At 45.8% G+C, this 19,685-nt stretch overlaps 1 protein-coding gene across 7 annotated transcripts in view; it reads left to right on the forward strand.

Annotated features, from left to right (window-relative positions):
* The window catches only part of LOC124010099 (cAMP-specific 3',5'-cyclic phosphodiesterase 4D-like), a 74,725-nt gene extending 56,148 nt beyond the window's left edge, over positions 1–18,577 (forward strand). For 6 of the 7 annotated variants that reach the window (XM_046322442.1, XM_046322443.1, XM_046322445.1 and 3 more), the window contains 8 exons: positions 12,041–12,134; positions 12,430–12,605; positions 12,776–12,874; positions 13,069–13,233; positions 13,379–13,478; positions 13,677–13,954; positions 14,647–14,829; positions 14,970–18,577. In XM_046322442.1, coding sequence (XP_046178398.1) covers positions 12,041–12,134; positions 12,430–12,605; positions 12,776–12,874; positions 13,069–13,233; positions 13,379–13,478; positions 13,677–13,954; positions 14,647–14,829; positions 14,970–15,497 — 1,623 coding nt within the window. In that variant the 3' untranslated portion in view covers positions 15,498–18,577. Of the gene's footprint in view, positions 1–3,043; positions 3,340–12,040; positions 12,135–12,429; positions 12,606–12,775; positions 12,875–13,068; positions 13,234–13,378; positions 13,479–13,676; positions 13,955–14,646; positions 14,830–14,969 lie in introns of those variants that run through there. The other variant, XM_046322449.1, reaches the window with a different exon arrangement.
* The last annotated feature ends 1,108 nt before the right edge of the window (positions 18,578–19,685 follow it).

The following is a 19,685-nucleotide window of genomic DNA, read 5'->3' on the forward strand; positions in this document are numbered from 1 at the left end:
TTAAATAAATGACTATTCCACTTGGTTAAAATACTAGTATAACTTTACTGTAATACCAAAAACACCACCTCATTTCCTATTACATTTTAGGATGGTTAGCTGAATAGTCAACAAAAAGAAACTGCATGCGGCCAAAACTCAATAGAGCAGACCGTGCTTGAATCAAAATACAGAAAGGCTTATAGTTTAACACCATCTGCGCTAATTCGCTCATGAAACGGTAATTCATGAAGCTCTAAATGAATATTCCCTTGAAAATGATTGAGATCAAATGAGTGGCAATGCAGATGCAATTTGCATGTTTCACTGAAAACGTGAAGAATTATCATCCACAGTGATGATGGCCTATTTTGCAATCAGGTATGCCTAACTTGGTGTTTGAGGGTATTAAAAACAAAACAATTTATTGAGACAATATGTGTGGACGTCGGCATCTTATGTATATTCTATAATGATATTCAATAGGCTATCTGTTGGTATCCTACAAACTTTAAGAAATGATGATGTCCAGCAAAAAAATAGCACTACAACACTCTTTGTTTATAGCTTGTGTGGTTCCATGATTAGCCTGCCTACGCAAGAGCCATGTGCGTTGGGTACACACACATCCGCCCAACACACACAGGCTCTGTCTGGGTACATACACATCCGCCCAACACACACAGGCTCTGTCTGGGTACACACACATCCGCCCAACACACACAGGCTCTGTCTGGGTACACACACATCCGCCCAACACACACAGGCTCTGTTTGGGTACACACACATCCACCCAACACACACAGGCTCTGTCTGGATGCACACACCACACTCATGCCAGTCACGCACACACACAGACGTGTTGGTGTGTTTCATGTGCTGCAGATTAGTCAATGAAAAGGTAGAGCCAGTGGGAGGTATCATCCATGCTAGCACCTTGCAACAACTTGCAGGAGAGGGATCAGTGATTTTTCTGCATCACTTGATTTTTCCTATAAAAGAAAAGTATGTTTGTCTTCATGAATATTTCACCCTTTGCCATTCATCTTTGTATGGTCTATTTGACCAAGTTTGTATGTTAACCATATTCACCACATTGTATTGTATCAAGAAATATAATGAATAAATAAGCTGAAATAAAAGATCCCAGAAATGTTCAATATGCACAAAAAGCTTATTTCTCTCAAATTTTGTGCACAAATTTGTTTACATCCCTGTTAGTTAGAGTTTCTCCTTTGCCAAGATAATCCATCCACTTGACAGGTGTGGTTTTCAAGAAGCTGATTAAACAGCATGATCATTACACAGGTGCAACTTGTGCTGGGGGACATAAAAGGCAACTCTAAAATGTGCAGTTTTGTCACACAACACAATGCCACGGATGCCTCAAGTTTTGAGGAAGCATGCAATTGGCATGCTGACTGCAGGAATGTCTGTTGCCAGAAAATTGAATCTCTACAATAAGCTGCCTCCAACGTCGTTTTAGAGAATTTGGCAGTACATCCAACTGGCCTCACAACTGCAGACCACGTGTAACCACATCAGACCAGGACCTCCACATCTGGCTTCTTCACCTACGAACCGGACAGCTGATGTAACTGTGGGTTTGCACAACCAAAGGACTGTCAGAAACCATCTCAGGGAAGCTCATCTGCGTGCTCGTTGTCCTCAACAGGGTCTTGACCTGACTGCAGTTCGGCGTCGTCACCAACTTCAGTGGGTAAATGTTCACCTTCGATGGCCACTGGCACGCTGGAGAAGTGGGCTCTTCACGGATGAATCTTAGTTTCAACTGTAACAGGCAGATGGCAGACAGCGTGTACGGACTTGTGTGGGCGAGCGGTTTGCTGATGTCAACCTTGTGAACAGAGTGCCCCATGGTGGCGGTGGGGTTATATTATGGGCAGGCATAAACTACAGACAACCAACACAATTGCATTTTATCAATGGCAATTTGAATGCACAGATGCCGTGACAAGATCCTGAGGCCCATTGTTGTGCTATTCATCCACCACCATCACCTCATTGTTTCAGCATGATAATGTACGGCCCCATGTCGCAAGGATCTGTACACAATACCTGGATGCTGAAAATGTCCCAGTTCTTCCATTGCCTGCACACACCAGACATGTCACCCATTGAGCATGTTTAAGATTCTCTGGATCGACGTGTACGACAGCGTGTTCCAGTTCATGCCAATATCCAGCAACTTCGCACAGCCACTGAAGAGGAGTGGGACAACATTCCACAGGCCACAATTAACAGACTGATCAACTCTATGCAAAGGAGATGTGTCACGCTGCATGAGGCAAATGGTGGTCACACCAAATACGGACTGGTTTTCTGATCCACGCCCCCTCCCTTTTTTTAAAGGTATCTGTGACCAACAAATGCAACTGTATTCCCAGACATGTGAAATCCATAGATTAGGGCCATATGAATTTATATGAACTGTAAATCAGTAAAACCTTTGAAATTGTTGCATTTATTTTAGTTCAGTGTATAATGTGCAATGGATTTCTGAAAATATATTCTATCTTCTTCTAAAATAATGTATTTTCTACTCTGCTTTCTGCAAATATCTGGGATTTTTACATGTATAATATGATAATGATACTACAGCGTGTTGCATATCATGCCAAATCATCCCATTCTCCCATTTTCATATGAGTATTTTCCCTTTCCTCATAGCGTCATCATGTCAGTACTAGCAACGCATCCATGCGTTCATATATATGTGAAATAAATACCTCAGCTATTCAAGGCATCGGGCTCCCTCACATCATCTTCAAACTTGGTGCATATGGTGCAGCCTCAACCCCCCGCCTCCAACCCAACCAGCCTCCACCTGTCTCCTCTACCATGGGCCAATGAGCTCTGTCCCCCTGTCCCAGCCTCTGATGCAGCAGGCCACCGATCGGCTCCTTCCTTTGGGCAATATGGAAGGGGGTTGGGGGGGGTTGGAGTTGGGAGTTTACACACAGAGCAGGCAGAATAGTGCTGCTGAGGGATAGAGGCAGGAGTCATTTCTCGGCCATGCTCCCCAGCACCCCGCATCCTCAGCCTGGCTTTCGCACTTCCTTTTGCGAGCAAACTCTTTATCTTCGCCCATTCCTGTAGCGTGTGGGAAAAAGGCTTTCTTGTGGACTGTCTGCTTGCAGTGGAATTGAGGAGTTCAGGCAAGCAGGACAGGAGCACGGAGTGTGTTCTGCTTGTACAGTACCAGGGAGCGTAAACACAGTACAGTAGCTAGAGGAAGGATTCTGGTCTTTAATTCATTTCTTTCTACTCCATGATTTATTTGGTGCTGAAATGCCCGAAGTCAATTACTTGTTTTTTGTGTCGAGGATGTACATTGAGGTAAGATGGGCTCAGCTGGGATGAGATACACGTGTTTCTCGGTGAATGAATGTGTAGTACAGGTTTCCTTGTTTGCAGAGTTCTTTGCAGTTAGTTGGGAAGTGATGCTGTCTTTGCAGCGTAGGTGTGTGTGTGTGTGTGTGTGTGTGTGTGTGTGTGTGTGTGTGTGTGTGTGTGTGTGTGTGTGTGTGTGTGTGTGTGTGTGTGTGTGTGTGTGTGTGTGTGTGTGTGTGTGTGTGTGTGTGTGTGTGTGTGTGTGTGTATTGGCATGTGTATGAGTGTGTGTGTGTGTGCATCCAGGAGTGCGTGAGCATAGAGTGAGTCCATAATGTCCATTCATGTATGTGCATGCAGATGTGTCCCTTTATCTTTGTGTGTGTGTGTAGGAAGTGTGCGTGTCTCACATTTGGTTGATTCTACAGAAGTGGTGCAAATTGCAGTCCCATCTCAAAAACGCTATTTAAACATTTTTAAAAATGGTTAAATCTCCAAACATTTATTTACATCATGGTATGTTCTAATTTAATCCAAGGCAATAGCAAATATATTGTTAAATAAATACAGTACAAAGCCCTCGATTACACTCTATATGTCTACCTGACATATGTTGGAAGATGTGTGCTGAAAGTTTGGGAAAACTACTATACAAATGGGATTTTTTTTATTTTCTTCCAACCCCCAATTTGTACCACTTCTGTAGAATGGCCCATATAAAGTGAGCGACAAAAGTATTGGGTCAGTGACAAATGTTTTGTTGTTTTGGCTCTGTACTCCAGCACTTTGGATTTGAAATGATATAATGACTGAGGTTAAAGTGCAGACTGTCAACATTCATTTGAGGGTATTTTTGTCTATATCGGGTGAACTGTTTAGAAATTACAGCACTTTTTTGTACATAGTCCCTCCATTTTAGGGGACCTAAAGTATTGAGACAAATTCCTTTCTAAGCCTGTTAAAGTAGTACAACTTTGCCCAATAGAAATTAATGGTAAATAATGTATTGTGTCATTTTGGATTGACTTGAATTGTAAATAAGAATAGAATATGTTTCTGAACACTTCTACATTAATGTGGATGCTACCATGATTACGGATAGTCCTGAATGAATCATGAATAATGATGAGTGAGAAAGTTACAGAATCACAAATATCGCACCCCCTCAAAAATGCTAACCTCCCATGTTATTGTAATGGTGAGAAGTTAGCATATCTTGGGGTTATGATATTTGTGAGTCTAACTTTCTCACTCATCATGGTAGCATCCATATGAATGTAGAATTATTCAACCGATATAGATGAAAATACTCTCAAATTAACCTCATCGTCATTGCATCATTTCAAATCCAAAGTGCTGGAGTACAGAGTCAAAAGGACAAAAAATGTGTCACTCTCCCAATACTTTTAGAGCCCACTGTGTATATATATATATATATATATATATATATATATATATATATATATATATATATATATATATATATATATATATATATATATATATATATATATATATATATATATATATATCTGTGGGTGTGTGTCTTCCGAGCAGACTGTCACTGTTTCTGTCATGTTTGTCATTTATTATCATGTCTTGTCCCTGTGCTCCCCATTCTGTTCGTTTCCCTCTGCTGGTCTTATTGGGTTCTTTCCCTCTTTCTATCCCTCTCTCTCCCCCTCCCCCTCTCACTCTCTCGCTCTCTCTTCTCTCTATCGTTCCGTTCCTGCTCCCAGCTGTTCCTATTCCCCTAATCATCATTTAGTCTTCCCACACCTGTTCCCGATCCTTTCCCCTGATTAGAGTCCCTATTTATTCCTTTGTGTTCCGTTCCTGTCGCGTCGGTTCCTTGTTTAGTATTCACCATGCTGTGATTGCGTTTCGCCCTGTCCTGTCGTGTTTTTGCTGTGATTGTGTATCGCCCTGTCCTGTCGTGTTTTTTGCCTTCATCAGATGCTGCGTGTGAGCAGGTGTCTCTGTCTACTACGGCCTGCGCCTACCCGAAGCGACCTGCAGTCTGTGGCCGCTTCTCCAGTTATTCCCCTCTACAGACTAGAGGATTTCTGTTATTCCCTGTTTGGACTTAAATAAACTCTGTTTCTGTTAAGTCGCTTTTGGGTCCTCTTTCACCTGCATGACAGAAGGAACCGACCAAGGAATGGACCCAGCGACTTCAGACGCTCGTTACACTGCCGTCGAGATCCAAGGAGCCATGCTCGGCAGACACGAGCAGGAATTGTCTGCTGCTCGCCATGCCGTGGAGAACCTGGCCGCTCAGGTTTCCGACCTCTCTGGACAGTTCCAGAGTCTACGTCTCGTGCCACCTGTTACTTCCTGGCCTGCCGAGCCTCCAGAACCTAGGGTTAATAACCCACCTTGCTACTCCGGGCAGCCCACTGAGTGCCGCTCCTTTCTCACGCAGTGTGAGATTGTGTTCTCTCTCCAACCCAACACATACTCTAGAGAGAGAGCTCGGGTTGCTTACGTCATTTCACTCCTTACTGGCCGGGCTCGAGAATGGGGCACAGCTATCTGGGAGGCAAGGGCTGATTGCTCTAACAAATTCCAGAACTTTAAAGAGGAGATGATTCGGGTTTTTGACCGTTCAGTTTTTGGTGGGGAGGCTTCTAGGGCCCTGGCTTCCTTATGCCAAGGTGAACGGTCCATAACGGATTATTCTATTGAGTTTCGCACTCTTGCTGCCTCTAGTGAGTGGAACGAGCCGGCGCTGCTCGCTCGTTTTCTGGAGGGACTCCACGCAGTGGTTAAGGATGAGATTCTCTCCCGGGAGGTTCCTTCAGATGTGGACTCTTTGATTGCTCTCGCCATCCGCATAGAACGACGGGTAGATCTTCGTCACCGGGCTCGTGGAAGAGAGCTCGCATCAACGGTGTTTCCCTGCTTCGCATCGCAACCATCTCCCTCCTCTGGCTTTGAGACTGAGCCCATGCAGCTGGGAGGGATTCGCATCTCGAATAAGGAGAGGGAACGGAGGATCACCAACCGCCTGTGCCTCTATTGCGGAGTTGCTGGACATTTTGTTAATTCATGTCCAGTAAAAGCCAGAGCTCATCTGTAAGCGGAGGGCTACAGGTGAGCGCAACTACTCAAGTCTCTCCATCAAAGTCCTGTACTACTTTGTCGGTCCACCTACGCTGGACCGGTTCGGGTGCTACATGTAGTGCCTTGATAGACTCTGGGGCTGAGGGTTGTTTCATGGACGAAGCATGGGTTCGGAAACATGACATTCCTTTCAGAGAGTTAGAGAAGCCTACGCCCATGTTCGCCTTAGATGGTAGTCATCTTCCCAGTATCAGATTTGAGACACTACCTTTAACCCTCACAGTATCTGGTAACCACAGTGAGACTATTTCTTTTTTGATTTTCCGTTCACCGTTTACACCTGTTGTTTTGGGTCATCCCTGGCTAGTATGTCATAATCCTTCTATTAATTGGTCTAGTAATTCTATCCTATCCTGGAACGTTTCTTGTCATGTGAAGTGTTTAATGTCTGCCATCCCTCCCGTTTCTTCTGTCCCTACTTCTCAGGAGGAACCTGGCGATTTGACAGGAGTGCCGGAGGAATATCATGATCTGCGCACGGTCTTCAGTCGGTCCCGAGCCAACTCCCTTCCTCCTCACCGGTCGTATGATTGTAGTATTGATCTCCTTCCGGGGACCACTCCTCCTCGAGGTAGACTATACTCTCTGTCGGCTCCCGAACGTAAGGCTCTCGAGGATTATTTGTCTGTGTCTCTTGACGCCGGTACCATAGTGCCTTCTTCTTCTCCGGCCGGGGCGGGGTTCTTTTTGTTAAGAAGAAGGACGGTACTCTGCGCCCCTGCGTGGATTATCGAGGGCTGAATGACATAACGGTTAAGAATCGTTATCCGCTTCCCCTTATGTCATCAGCCTTCGAGATTCTGCAGGGAGCCAGGTGCTTTACTAAGTTGGACCTTCGTAACGCTTACCATCTCGTGCGCATCAGAGAGGGGGACGAGTGGAAAACGGCGTTTAACACTCCGTTAGGGCATTTTGAGTACCGGGTTCTGCCGTTCGGTCTCGCCAATGCGCCAGCTGTTTTTCAGGCATTAGTTAATGATGTTCTGAGAGACATGCTGAACATTTTTGTTTTTGTCTATCTTGACGATATCCTGATTTTTTCTCCGTCACTCGAGATTCATGTTCAGCACGTTCGACGTGTTCTACAGCGCCTTTTAGAGAATTGTCTCTACGTAAAGGCTGAGAAGTGCTCTTTTCATGTCTCCTCCGTTACTTTTCTCGGTTCCGTTATTTCCGCTGAAGGCATTCAGATGGATTCCGCTAAGGTCCAAGCTGTCAGTGATTGGCCCGTTCCAAGGTCACGTGTCGAGTTGCAGCGCTTTTTAGGTTTCGCTAATTTCTATCGGCGTTTCATTCGTAATTTCGGTCAAGTTGCTGCCCCTCTCACAGCTCTTACTTCTGTCAAGACGTGTTTTAAGTGGTCCGGTTCCGCCCAGGGAGCTTTTGATCTTCTAAAAGAACGTTTTACGTCCGCTCCTATCCTCGTTACTCCTGACGTCACTAGACAATTCATTGTCGAGGTTGACGCTTCAGAGGTAGGCGTGGGAGCCATTCTATCCCAGCGCTTCCAGTCTGACGATAAGGTTCATCCTTGCGCTTATTTTTCTCATCGCCTGTCGCCATCTGAGCGCAACTATGATGTGGGTAACCGTGAACTGCTCGCCATCCGCTTAGCCCTAGGCGAATGGCGACAGTGGTTGGAGGGGGCGACCGTTCCTTTTGTCGTTTGGACAGACCATAAGAACCTTGAGTACATCCGTTCTGCCAAACGACTTAATGCCCGTCAAGCTCGTTGGGCGTTGTTTTTCGCTCGTTTCGAGTTTGTGATTTCTTACCGTCCGGGTAGCAAGAACACCAAGCCTGATGCCTTATCCCGTCTGTTTAGTTCTTCTGTGGCTTCTACTGATCCCGAGGGGATTCTTCCTTATGGGCGTGTTGTCGGGTTAACAGTCTGGGGAATTGAAAGACAGGTTAAGCAAGCACTCACGCACACTGCGTCGCCGCGCGCTTGTCCTAGTAACCTCCTTTTCGTTCCTGTTTCCACTCGTCTGGCTGTTCTTCAGTGGGCTCACTCTGCCAAGTTAGCTGGTCATCCCGGTGTTCGAGGCACTCTTGCGTCTATTCGCCAGCGCTTTTGGTGGCCGACTCAGGAGCGTGACACGCGCCGTTTCGTGGCTGCTTGTTCGGACTGCGCGCAGACTAAGTCGGGTAACTCTCCTCCTGCCGGTCGTCTCAGACCGCTCCCCATTCCTTCTCGACCATGGTCTCACATTGCCTTAGACTTCATTACCGGTCTGCCTTTGTCTGCGGGGAAGACTGTGATTCTGACGGTTGTCGATAGGTTCTCTAAGGCGGCACATTTCATTCCCCTCGCTAAACTTCCTTCCGCTAAGGAGACGGCACAAATCATTATTGAGAATGTATTCAGAATTCATGGCCTCCCGTTAGACGCCGTTTCAGACAGAGGCCCGCAATTCACGTCACAGTTTTGGAGGGAGTTCTGTCGTTTGATTGGTGCGTCCGTCAGTCTCTCTTCCGGGTTTCATCCCCAGTCTAACGGTCAAGCAGAGAGGGCCAATCAGACGATTGGTCACATACTACGCAGCCTTTCTTTCAGAAACCCTGCGTCTTGGGCAGAACAGTTCCCCTGGGCAGAATACGCTCACAATTCGCTTCCTTCGTCTGCTACCGGGTTATCTCCGTTTCAGAGTAGTCTGGGTTACCAGCCTCCTCTGTTCTCATCCCAGCTTGCCGAGTCCAGCGTTCCCTCCGCTCAAGCGTTTGTCCAACGTTGTGAGCGCACCTGGAGGAGGGTGAGGTCTGCACTTTGCCGTTACAGGGCACAGACGGTGAGAGCCGCCAATAAACGCAGGATTAAGAGTCCAAGGTATTGTTGCGGCCAGAGAGTGTGGCTTTCCACTCGCAACCTTCCTCTTACGACAGCTTCTCGTAAGTTGACTCCGCGGTTCATTGGTCCGTTCCGTGTCTCCCAGGTCGTCAATCCTGTCGCTGTGCGACTGCTTCTTCCGCGACATCTTCGTCGCGTCCATCCTGTCTTCCATGTCTCCTGTGTTAAGCCCTTTCTTCGCACCCCCGTTCGTCTTCCCTCCTCCCCTCCCGTCCTTGTCGAGAGCGCACCTATTTACAAGGTACATAAGATCATGGACATGCGTTCTCGGGGACGGGGTCACCAATACTTAGTGGATTGGGAGGGTTACGGTCCTGAGGAGAGGAGTTGGGTTCCGTCTCGGGACGTGCTGGACCGTTCACTCATCGATGATTTCCTCCGTTGCCGCCAGGATTCCTCCTCGAGTGCGCCAGGAGGCGCTCGGTGAGTGGGGGTACTGTCATGTTTGTCATTTATTATCATGTCTTGTCCCTGTGCTCCCCATTCTGTTCGTTTCCCTCTGCTGGTCTTATTGGGTTCTTTCCCTCTTTCTATCCCTCTCTCTCCCCCTCCCCTCTCACTCTCTCGCTCTCTCTTCTCTCTATCGTTCCGTTCCTGCTCCCAGCTGTTCCTATTCCCCTAATCATCATTTAGTCTTCCCACACCTGTTCCCGATCCTTTCCCCTGATTAGAGTCCCTATTTATTCCTTTGTGTTCCGTTCCTGTCGCGTCGGTTCCTTGTTTAGTATTCACCATGCTGTGATTGCGTTTCGCCCTGTCCTGTCGTGTTTTTGCTGTGATTGTGTATCGCCCTGTCCTGTCGTGTTTTTTGCCTTCATCAGATGCTGCGTGTGAGCAGGTGTCTCTGTCTACTACGGCCTGCGCCTACCCGAAGCGACCTGCAGTCTGTGGCCGCTTCTCCAGTTATTCCCCTCTACAGACTAGAGGATTTCTGTTATTCCCTGTTTGGACTTAAATAAACTCTGTTTCTGTTAAGTCGCTTTTGGGTCCTCTTTCACCTGCATGACAGTTTCAGAGAGGGGGATCTCTATTATCCTTGTGTATGATGATTACATAATACGTTGTTTGATCATCTTCTGCACCTATGAAGGAAGAGTTCTCTACTCAGCCTCCTCTGTAAGCTCCTCCTAATGGTGATATTCTAGCCAGCCTATACTCTAGCCACTATGAGTGAAGCACAGGCAACAATGAATGTACACTACATGAAACTAAGGCGTCACTTGATTGACAGTCACCGAGGGGGCGGGCTCATACTAGAGCTAGATGATGACTGGAAGTCTGGAGTACCGATCAAGACTGTTTACGCTTGCTGAGCAACATAGGGCCCACCTAACGTAGCAGGGGTGAAAGAAATGCCTCAAACTAGATCGCCTACATACTGATTCAGTTCCCTTGAACGTTTGCTACGTTGCGGAACGGTTTGTACATTTCCCCAGAACGTTCTTGAACAAACTTTGAGGTACAAAAAGTATGTGGACACGTGCCCGTCAAACATCTCATTCCAAAATCATGGGCATTAATATGGAGTTGGTCCCCCATTGCTGGTACAACAGCCTCCACTCTTCTGGGAAGGCTTTCCACTAGATGTTGGAACATTGCTGCGGGGACTTGCTTCCATTCAGCCACAAGAGTATTCGTGAGGTTGGGCAATAATGTCAGGCGATTAGTCCTGGCTCGCAGTTGGCAATCCTATTAATCCCATTTGATGGGGTTGAGGACAGGGCTTTGTGCAGGCCAGTCAAGTTTTTCCACACCGATCTCGACAAACCATTTCTGTATGGACCTCGTTTTGTGCACGGGGGCATTGTCATGCTGAAACAGGAAAGTGCCTTCCCCAAACTGTTGCCACAAAGTTGAAAGCACAGAATCATCTAGAATGTCATTGTCTACTGACGTTGCTTCCAGAGGCAGTTTGGAACTTGGTGATGAGTGTTGCAACCGAGGACAGACGATATTTACACGCTACGCGCTTCAGCACTCGGCAGTCCTGTCCTGTGAACTTGTGTGGCCTACCATTCCATTGACAAATTGACTTGTTGGAAAGGTGGCATCCTATGACGGTGCCACGTTGAAAATCACTGAGCTCTTCAGTAAGGCCATTCTACTGCCTATGTTTGTCTATGGAGATTGCATGGCTGTGTGCTCAATTTGATTCATCTTTCAGCAACGAGTGTGGCTGAAATAGCCCGAATCCACTAATCTGAAGGGGCGTCCACATACTTTTGTATAGATAGTGTATAGTTATAGAGAAGAGAACCCTGCATCTCAGAAAGACAATGGTGTTATTCTCATCCACTTCAGTAGAAAAGTTAATGCCAGCTACATAGTCTTGCAGAAGGACATACTCAGAAAAGGTTACCGCTGTATGTGAAGTGGTATTACTGCACTACAGTGTTCCAAAAGGGTTCTTCAGGTGTCCTTTTTGGTTCCAGGTAGAACCCTTTTGGGTTCCATGTAGAGCCCTCTGTGGAAGGAGTTCTTATGGAACCAAAAAGGGATCTTCAAAGGGTTTTCCTATGGGGAAAGCCGGAGAAACAATTTTAGGTTCTAGACAGCACCTTTTTTTTCTAAGAGTGTATTATTTCAGCTGTGGTTGGACGGCAAGTGACACACCATTTACTGCATACTACTGTGTACTGTACATGTGCCTACCATGTGTATGTCCACTGTCTACAGTAAAAAGTATATTGGGACAGTCAGAGTGATGCGGTGTGTTGTGGTTTGTCTCCCCAGTTCAAGAGGATGCTGAACAGGGAGCTTACTCAGCTATCAGAGACCAGCAGATCAGGGAACCAGGTGTCAGAGTTCATCTCCAGCACCTTCCTAGGTACCTCTCTCTCTCTACCCCCCCCCCCCCCCCCCCCCCCCCCACACCACAAGCCTTCACTGACTGTGCTAGTAGAGACCTGTTATGTGGATCTAATAGTTACTAATGTATATGTATTGTATAGTGACATGTCATTACACCATTACAATATAATTCCATGTAACCACATGATATCTGTGGCACTTCAACTCAATGTAAAGTGTCACCAGCCCTAGGTTCAATAGACAACCATTCTGAACCTATGGTTGTCACGGTGTCAATGTGTAATAACGCGCCGTGTCTGTCCGTACCACAGAAAAGCAACACGACATGGAGATCATGTCTCCGCCCACCAAGGAGAAGACGGACAAGAAGAAGCGCCCCATGTCCCAGATCGTGGGGGTAAAGAAGCCTATCCTGATCCCCAGTGTGGCCCCATCCAGCATTCCCCGCTTCGGGGTCCCTTCCAGTCAGGAGAGCCTCCTTGCCAAGGTAGTCTACACAACCCTTATTTTCTGACGATTTAACTAGAACATACCTCCCTTTTAGGGTTCTGTTCTGTCACAAGTTGTCACTTGTGACAGGATCTAGTAGCCTCCAACACATTTTGGGGGTAAATGATCTGTTGTTCTTTCTAACTGAAATGTTTTTCCATCTGGCAGGAGTTGGAAGAGATAAACCAATGGGGTGTGGATATTTTCAAAATATCTGAATATTCCGCGAATCGTCCACTGACGGTGGCGATGTATTCCATTTTCCAGGTATGTCATCCATCTGTGTCCACAAAGATACTGTTTGGGAAACTTAGATGATGTCACTGTTGTCTTGAAGGATAAAAAAGTGTGTTTCATGTGATTCAAATGGCATTTCTCTAAATAGAATGATCTTTAATTAAGTAGTCTCTCTCTAATGATGACAATTTAGTTTTTTTCCCCCTTCAATGTTTCCTCTATAGGAGCGAGAGCTGCGGAAGTCCTTCAAGATCCCTGCAGACACCTTCATCACCTTCATGATGACCCTGGAGGACCACTACCACCACGATGTGGCCTACCACAACAACATCCATGCTGCAGACGTGGTCCAGTCCACCCACGTCCTTCTCTCCACCCCCGCCCTGGAGGTACGTCAATACAATACAACTTTTTAGCTAGAAACTGACAATACTGTATTTTTAATACCGTATTGTTGTTACGTCAATATATGAGTCCCACACACATACGGTATTTACCTGCATTAACATCCCTGTGTTTCTCCCATCTCTGCAGGCTGTGTTCACTGACTTGGAGATCTTGGCTGCTTTGTTTGCCAGTGCTATACATGATGTGGACCATCCGGGGGTGTCCAATCAGTTCCTCATTAACACCAGTGAGTTCACATGGGGCACTAGGATGTAGATGTTTCAAATCTTGGAATCCTTTGTGTGTCCATATTAAAATCAATTCACGGGCCCGCACGCCACCAGTTTGAGGCTGTAGAATATCTCTCTTCGTGTGTGTGCGTATATATATCTATCTGTCTTTGTCTGTTCAACACTGTTCCATTCTCTCCTGTGTGTCCGTTCAGACTCAGAGTTGGCCCTGATGTATAATGACGTGTCAGTCCTGGAGAACCACCACCTGGCTGTGGGCTTCAAGCTGCTGCAGGAGAACAACTGTGACATCTTCCAGAACCTCAGCAAGAAACAGAGACAGTCCCTACGCAAGATGGTCATAGACATGGTGTTAGCCACAGACATGTCCAAACACATGAACCTGCTGGCGGACCTGAAGACCATGGTGGAGACCAAGAAAGTGACCAGCTCTGGAGTGCTGCTGCTGGACAACTATGGAGATCGCATCCAGGTTAGACTCAGAAATAATCCCATTCATTCTCTTAGCAGGGATTCGTATTCAGCATAACTGATGTGAATTAGATGATAATATGTCCATTTTGGCTGACACTTTCATCCCAAGCCTCTTACAATTAACCCATTCATTCAGTGTATTTGGCATATTCAGGAATTGAACCCCAAAACATTTACCTAAACTGACAGCACCATGCTCCTACCAACTGAACCATTGGGAACATATTACTGCACCTGCTGCCTCGACCTGTCTCGACCTCTGAATGCTTGGATATGAGAAGCCAACAGACATTTACTCCTGAGGTGCTGATTTGTTGCACCTTCACTGTGATTGCTATTTGACCCTTATGGTCATCTATGAACTTTTGAACATCTTGAAGAACGATTTGGCCTTAATGGCCATGTACTCTCAAAATCTCCACCCAGCACATCCAGAAATGGACTGGGCTACCCGTCAGATCCTGGTTCCTCTCTAGGTTCCTGTCTTTCTAGGGAGTTTTTCCTAGCCACCGTGCTTCTACATCTGCATTGCTTGCTCTTTGGTTTTTTGGGGGGCTGTGTTGCTGTATAAGCACTTTGTGACAACGTAAAAAGGGCTTTACAAAATAGATTGGATTGATTGACTGATATGATTCTACGGCCGTTTCATTCCTCAATGCTCAATAAGAAGTGGGTTTTGGGTTTCTCCAGGTCCTCCAGAACATGGTTCACTGTGCTGACCTCAGTAACCCCACCAAGCCCCTGGAGCTGTACCGCCAGTGGACCGACCGCATCATGGTGGAGTTCTTCACCCAGGGGGACAGGGAGAGGGACAAGGGCATGGAGATCAGCCCCATGTGTGACAAACACAACGCTTCCATCGAGAAGAACCAGGTGCGGTTACGACACACACAAGCACAGAGACACAGATACACACTATGTACACATGCATAGAGACATACGCTGTCTGTTTCGGGATAAAGGTCTGCCTCTCTGGCAAATATGTCAATGAATATATTCCTCTTCCCCTCCAGGTGGGCTTCATAGACTACATCGTTCACCCTCTGTGGGAGACGTGGGCCGACCTGGTCCATCCCGACGCCCAGGAGATCCTAGACACGCTAGAGGACAACCGCGAGTGGTACCAGAGCATGATCCCCCACAGCCCCTCGCCTACCCCCGAGGCCCAGGACAAGGTGGGCCTGCCTGGGGGAGCCATGGGGTCCGGAGGGGGTGGATCTTCCATCGGAGACAAATTCCAGTTTGAGCTGACCCTAGAGGAGGAAGGCGAGTCCGACACAGAGAGCCCCCCAGAAGAGGAGGAGGGGTACAGTAGCACTGGGGCGGAGCCTTCTAGAACTGACCGGGACAGCAGACTCCATTCCGTGTCTGCCACTGCTCACCCACACTATCAGGGGCTTTCTAAAATGGCCACCTCTGTCCTCAATCTCGGTGGCACGACTTTGTCCACTGACTTTGACCCAGACAAGGAGGCAGCCGAAGACAAAGAACATGACCAAGAAGGTAATGCCGGTGTGAGGCGCTTCAGGCTAGGTACATAACACCAGTGCAATGTTCTTTTTTGTACGTTTTTTTGTTGATTTTCTGTGCCTCCCCCTGAACCCTTTACCCCCCATCTTTGGCTTCTTTGGACTGAATGGCAGGACAAAGCTGAGGTAGAGAACGTAAAGGGGGTGCGTTCGGGAAGTCTGCACTTACACAGCAGTCACCTTGCACTGGAGAGAGGAAAGCCCCACGGTTCCTATTTGTTAGGTTGCAGAGAACAGGAAACCGTGCTTTTGAGCTGGTCTTTTGTGTTTTACCGATATGTTTCGGAGTTGAACATGCGTCACCGTGTTTGGCTTACGTTTTTCAAGAGACGCTGAGGTAACCAACCTTCCTGTTTTGACAGCCAGGTCTACGACAAAGGAGCGAGGAATTTTGCGGGGACACGTCTTCCTTTTGACTACTTATGACTGCTTGAAACAGTTGACGGCGCGTTGAACTTAGTAACAACAAACGCCATAATGTCTCATTGAGAATTTATGCCACACAGCGCAATAAACAGGAATTTGGCCAATGGCAATGTTTGCCTGCCTTCACAACTGTCGATGACTTGATATTTTATTCAAGGCCTTTCAAAAGAGTGCAGGAAGTGGTTTTTACTGGTCAACTGCAGACCTTACCAGATATGTACCACAAAAGGACAAAGTACAGAGCAGGCCTTCAGAATGGTTTGAGGAAGAGATTGTTTCAAATGCAACAACAACACTTTTTGGGTACCACTGTTGCAACTGCTACTAGGTGCCTCGCATGGGGTCTTGTGCTAAGATTGACTGAAGCAGCAGCACTACAGCAGCATTACAAACTCTAAAACAATTGGTTTAGGGTCCGTTCCTCCTCACACAGTCCTAACCCGACCCGTTACGTGTACACCTACCTAAACGAACCCTGAGCCAGTCGTTGTCGGGGCATAAAAGTAAGACAAAGCTATGTTGTTTGTACCTGGCGCCTCCCAGTGTTGAAATTTGGGAATTGAAGTCAGCCCGTGTAATACAATTCAAGGCATTGAAAATGCCCATGCCTACTGTAAATTGACTATAGTTATGTTAATTGGATTGGGTTTAGCTATGGTTTTATTGTACCCAAAGCACTTTGGGTTAAGACTTCAGTTCAGACTTCAACCCTTTTCTGTATGATTTTATTTATTGAACGTCACTCAAAGTGTATACACACGGCTCTATGCTGTACTTGTGTGTGTATCTTTAACCTCTTCACGGCACCCATTTTCATCAGTCTGCCTCCACTTTTAGCACTTTTACAATTGAACTCACAGCCAATGCCCTGCTTGAAAGGGCTTGTGCCAATCCATGAACACATTGGTGGACGGTGTAACCAGCACTTACATAGCCTGGCACATTAGGAGAACTGGTTGTTTTTTGGGGGGGAACCTGGACTAAGATAAGAACTGTTTGACAGTAGGTCTGTGGACAATGCCCTTTCAAGTCCATTATTGTTGTTACAACACAGTAGGTCTCACGTTTCCCACAGGTAACATCACCACTGGTCACATTTTCAACCAGTTGAATTACTAAATAAGATACATTGTTAGCATGTACTATGTCATCTGGGTTTGTGAAGAAAAAGTTGTAATATTTGCCAAACTATTTCAGAGATGTGTGAAAGATGTGCCACTTAAGCGCAATTCTGCCATGGGCCAGTTCTCTGTGCCAGAATGCCCCCCCCCCCCTTTCCCTTTGTCATTGGTCAATATTCTGCTCTTCACAGGGACAAAGCCAATGACAGTACAAGTGCCAGGCAAGCATGACACAATTCGTACTGTAATTTCCATTTTGCCCCTGGCTAGTTTCCATCAATGACTGACTGACAGCATTGTTGATCACGTCTCCCTCCCTGTGCACTCGTTCTGTCCAAATAGGTTTTCGGTTTCAGAACAATAATCCCCCCGATAACTGTACTTGTCTTAAAGTAAGTGGTATGTTTGAATGGTTGGACGTTTTGATGAATTGAATTTGTAAAGAAACCAAAGCACTCTGTATGGTACTTTCACCAGTCTCTGCACTTCCAGCACAGTTGAGTGTAATGTAACTTGACTCATCCACGTTAGTTTTCTGTCTGTATTCTGGTATTATGCGGCCTGATTATTACAATTGATTCACAGCACAGGCTGGACCACTGCAGCTGAAATAGGGGACTTGTTAGGTTATGGAATTTAACCTTTTTGTAACTAACCACAATATATTTTGATAAATATACTTTTTTTTGTTTGTTTTTTTGCTGCAAGATTCACAAGGAGAGTTTTCAAGTAACTAAGATAAACTCATCTGTGGACGAAACACAAACGTTGAACCGCCATCGTGGAGTAAATTTATGTTGTGTTTTTACGAAAGATCTAGAAATGACACTTTCTGGAGCCTTATATTTGCATATGTTTTCTTTCAGCCTAGATTTGATATAAGGTGGAGAGAATCCAGTGTCATGCATAACGTAGCTACGGAGCACAAACAGTCAAGAACTCAAGCAAGCCTTTCTGCCTTCCTCAGCTGTCATGCAACAACAAAAAGTTCACCAGCCCTCGCAATGACTGTCTAACATTTATTGTTTTGTATATTTCATTTATTGTTTTGTATACTTTCCTCACAATGCTTTGTGTACAGTTTATTTATTATTTCTATATATATATGTCCGAAATGAAGAAATATAGACTTTGTCGGAGGCGGAGTATTTATTTGTAGCTACCTTCCGAGCTTTGGGAGAGAGAAAAAAATGGGACAGATTTCAACTACCAACCAAATGTTTTAGTTTTCCAATGTCTGCCATTAAAGAAAGCAAAAATACTCAAACTTTCAGGATTTTCTGGATAACATCAGTAGAGTAGGAGATCCCAGTTTCAGACACGCCGTTCCCATGTTTCTCTCCTGAACAGGTCCCAGTTTCCCAAAAGCATCTCAAGGCTAAATTGAACTTAGCGTTATGATGCTTTTGGGAAACTTGGCCCAGAACACCTGTCTGCAGTCTCGACAATCCAAACACAACTGTTTACTACGGGTTTCTAAGCGCTTACTGTTACTGTACGCCTGTCCACCTTTTCAATAAAGGAGTCTTCATGCTTTTGACATCATGGATGCTTATTGGAAATAATGTTTACCATGGAATGCTACAATGATACACACGTTTTTTTTCCCAATGACACGAAATTCAGATTACATTACGGTTATCTAAGTGCATTTCAATAGGAGCTTGTTTAAACAATCATTCTAAATAAAAACATATTTATGTTGACTACAGTCATACTAGCAAGGGATAGATGGAAAAATAATTGAATCAGGAGCTATCAGTGGTGCGATGGGTTGGGCCCAGTGATGGACAGTTGAAGTCGGAAGTTTACATCTTAGCCAAACACATTTAAACTCAGTTTTTCACAATTCCTGACATTTAATCTGAGTAAAAATTATTTGTTTTAGGTCAGTTAGGATCACCAATTTATTTGAAGAATGTGACATGTCAGAATAATAGTAGAGAGAATTATTTATTTCAGCTTTTATTTCTTTCATTACATTCCCAGTGGGTCACAAGTGTACATACACTCAATTAATATTTGATAGCATTGCCTTTAAATTGTTTAACTTGGGTCAAACGTTTCGGGTAGCCTTCCACAAGCTTCCCACAGTAAGTTGGGTGAATTTTGGCCCATTCCTCCTGACAGAGCTGGTGTAACTGAGTCAGGTTTGTAGGCCTCCTTGTAGGACTCAGTTATGCCCACAAATATTCTATAGGATTGAGGTCAGGGCTTTGTGGTGGCCACTGCAATACCTTGACTTTGTTGTCCTTAAGCCATTTTGCCACAACTTTGGAAGTATGTTTGGGGTCATTGTCCATTTGGAAGACCCATTTGTGACCAAGCTTTAACTTCCTGACTGATGTCTTGAGAGGTTGCTTCAATATATCCACATAATTTTCCATGATGCCATCTATGTTATGAAGTGCACCAGTCCCTCCTGCAGCAAAACACCCCCACAACATGATGCTGCCACCCCCGTGCATCCTGGTTGGGATGGTGTTCTTCGGCTTTGGTGGTCATTATGGCCAAACAGTTCTATTTTTGTTTCATCAGGCCAGAGGACATTTCTCCAAAAAGTATGATCTTTGTCCCATGTGCAGTTGCAAACTGTAGTCTGGCTTATTATGGTGGTTTTGTAGCAGTGGCTTCTTCCTTGGTGAGCAGCCTA

This window comes from Oncorhynchus gorbuscha, linkage group LG22 (genome assembly GCF_021184085.1).
Source record: "Oncorhynchus gorbuscha isolate QuinsamMale2020 ecotype Even-year linkage group LG22, OgorEven_v1.0, whole genome shotgun sequence".
Lineage (NCBI taxonomy): Eukaryota > Metazoa > Chordata > Actinopteri > Salmoniformes > Salmonidae > Oncorhynchus > Oncorhynchus gorbuscha.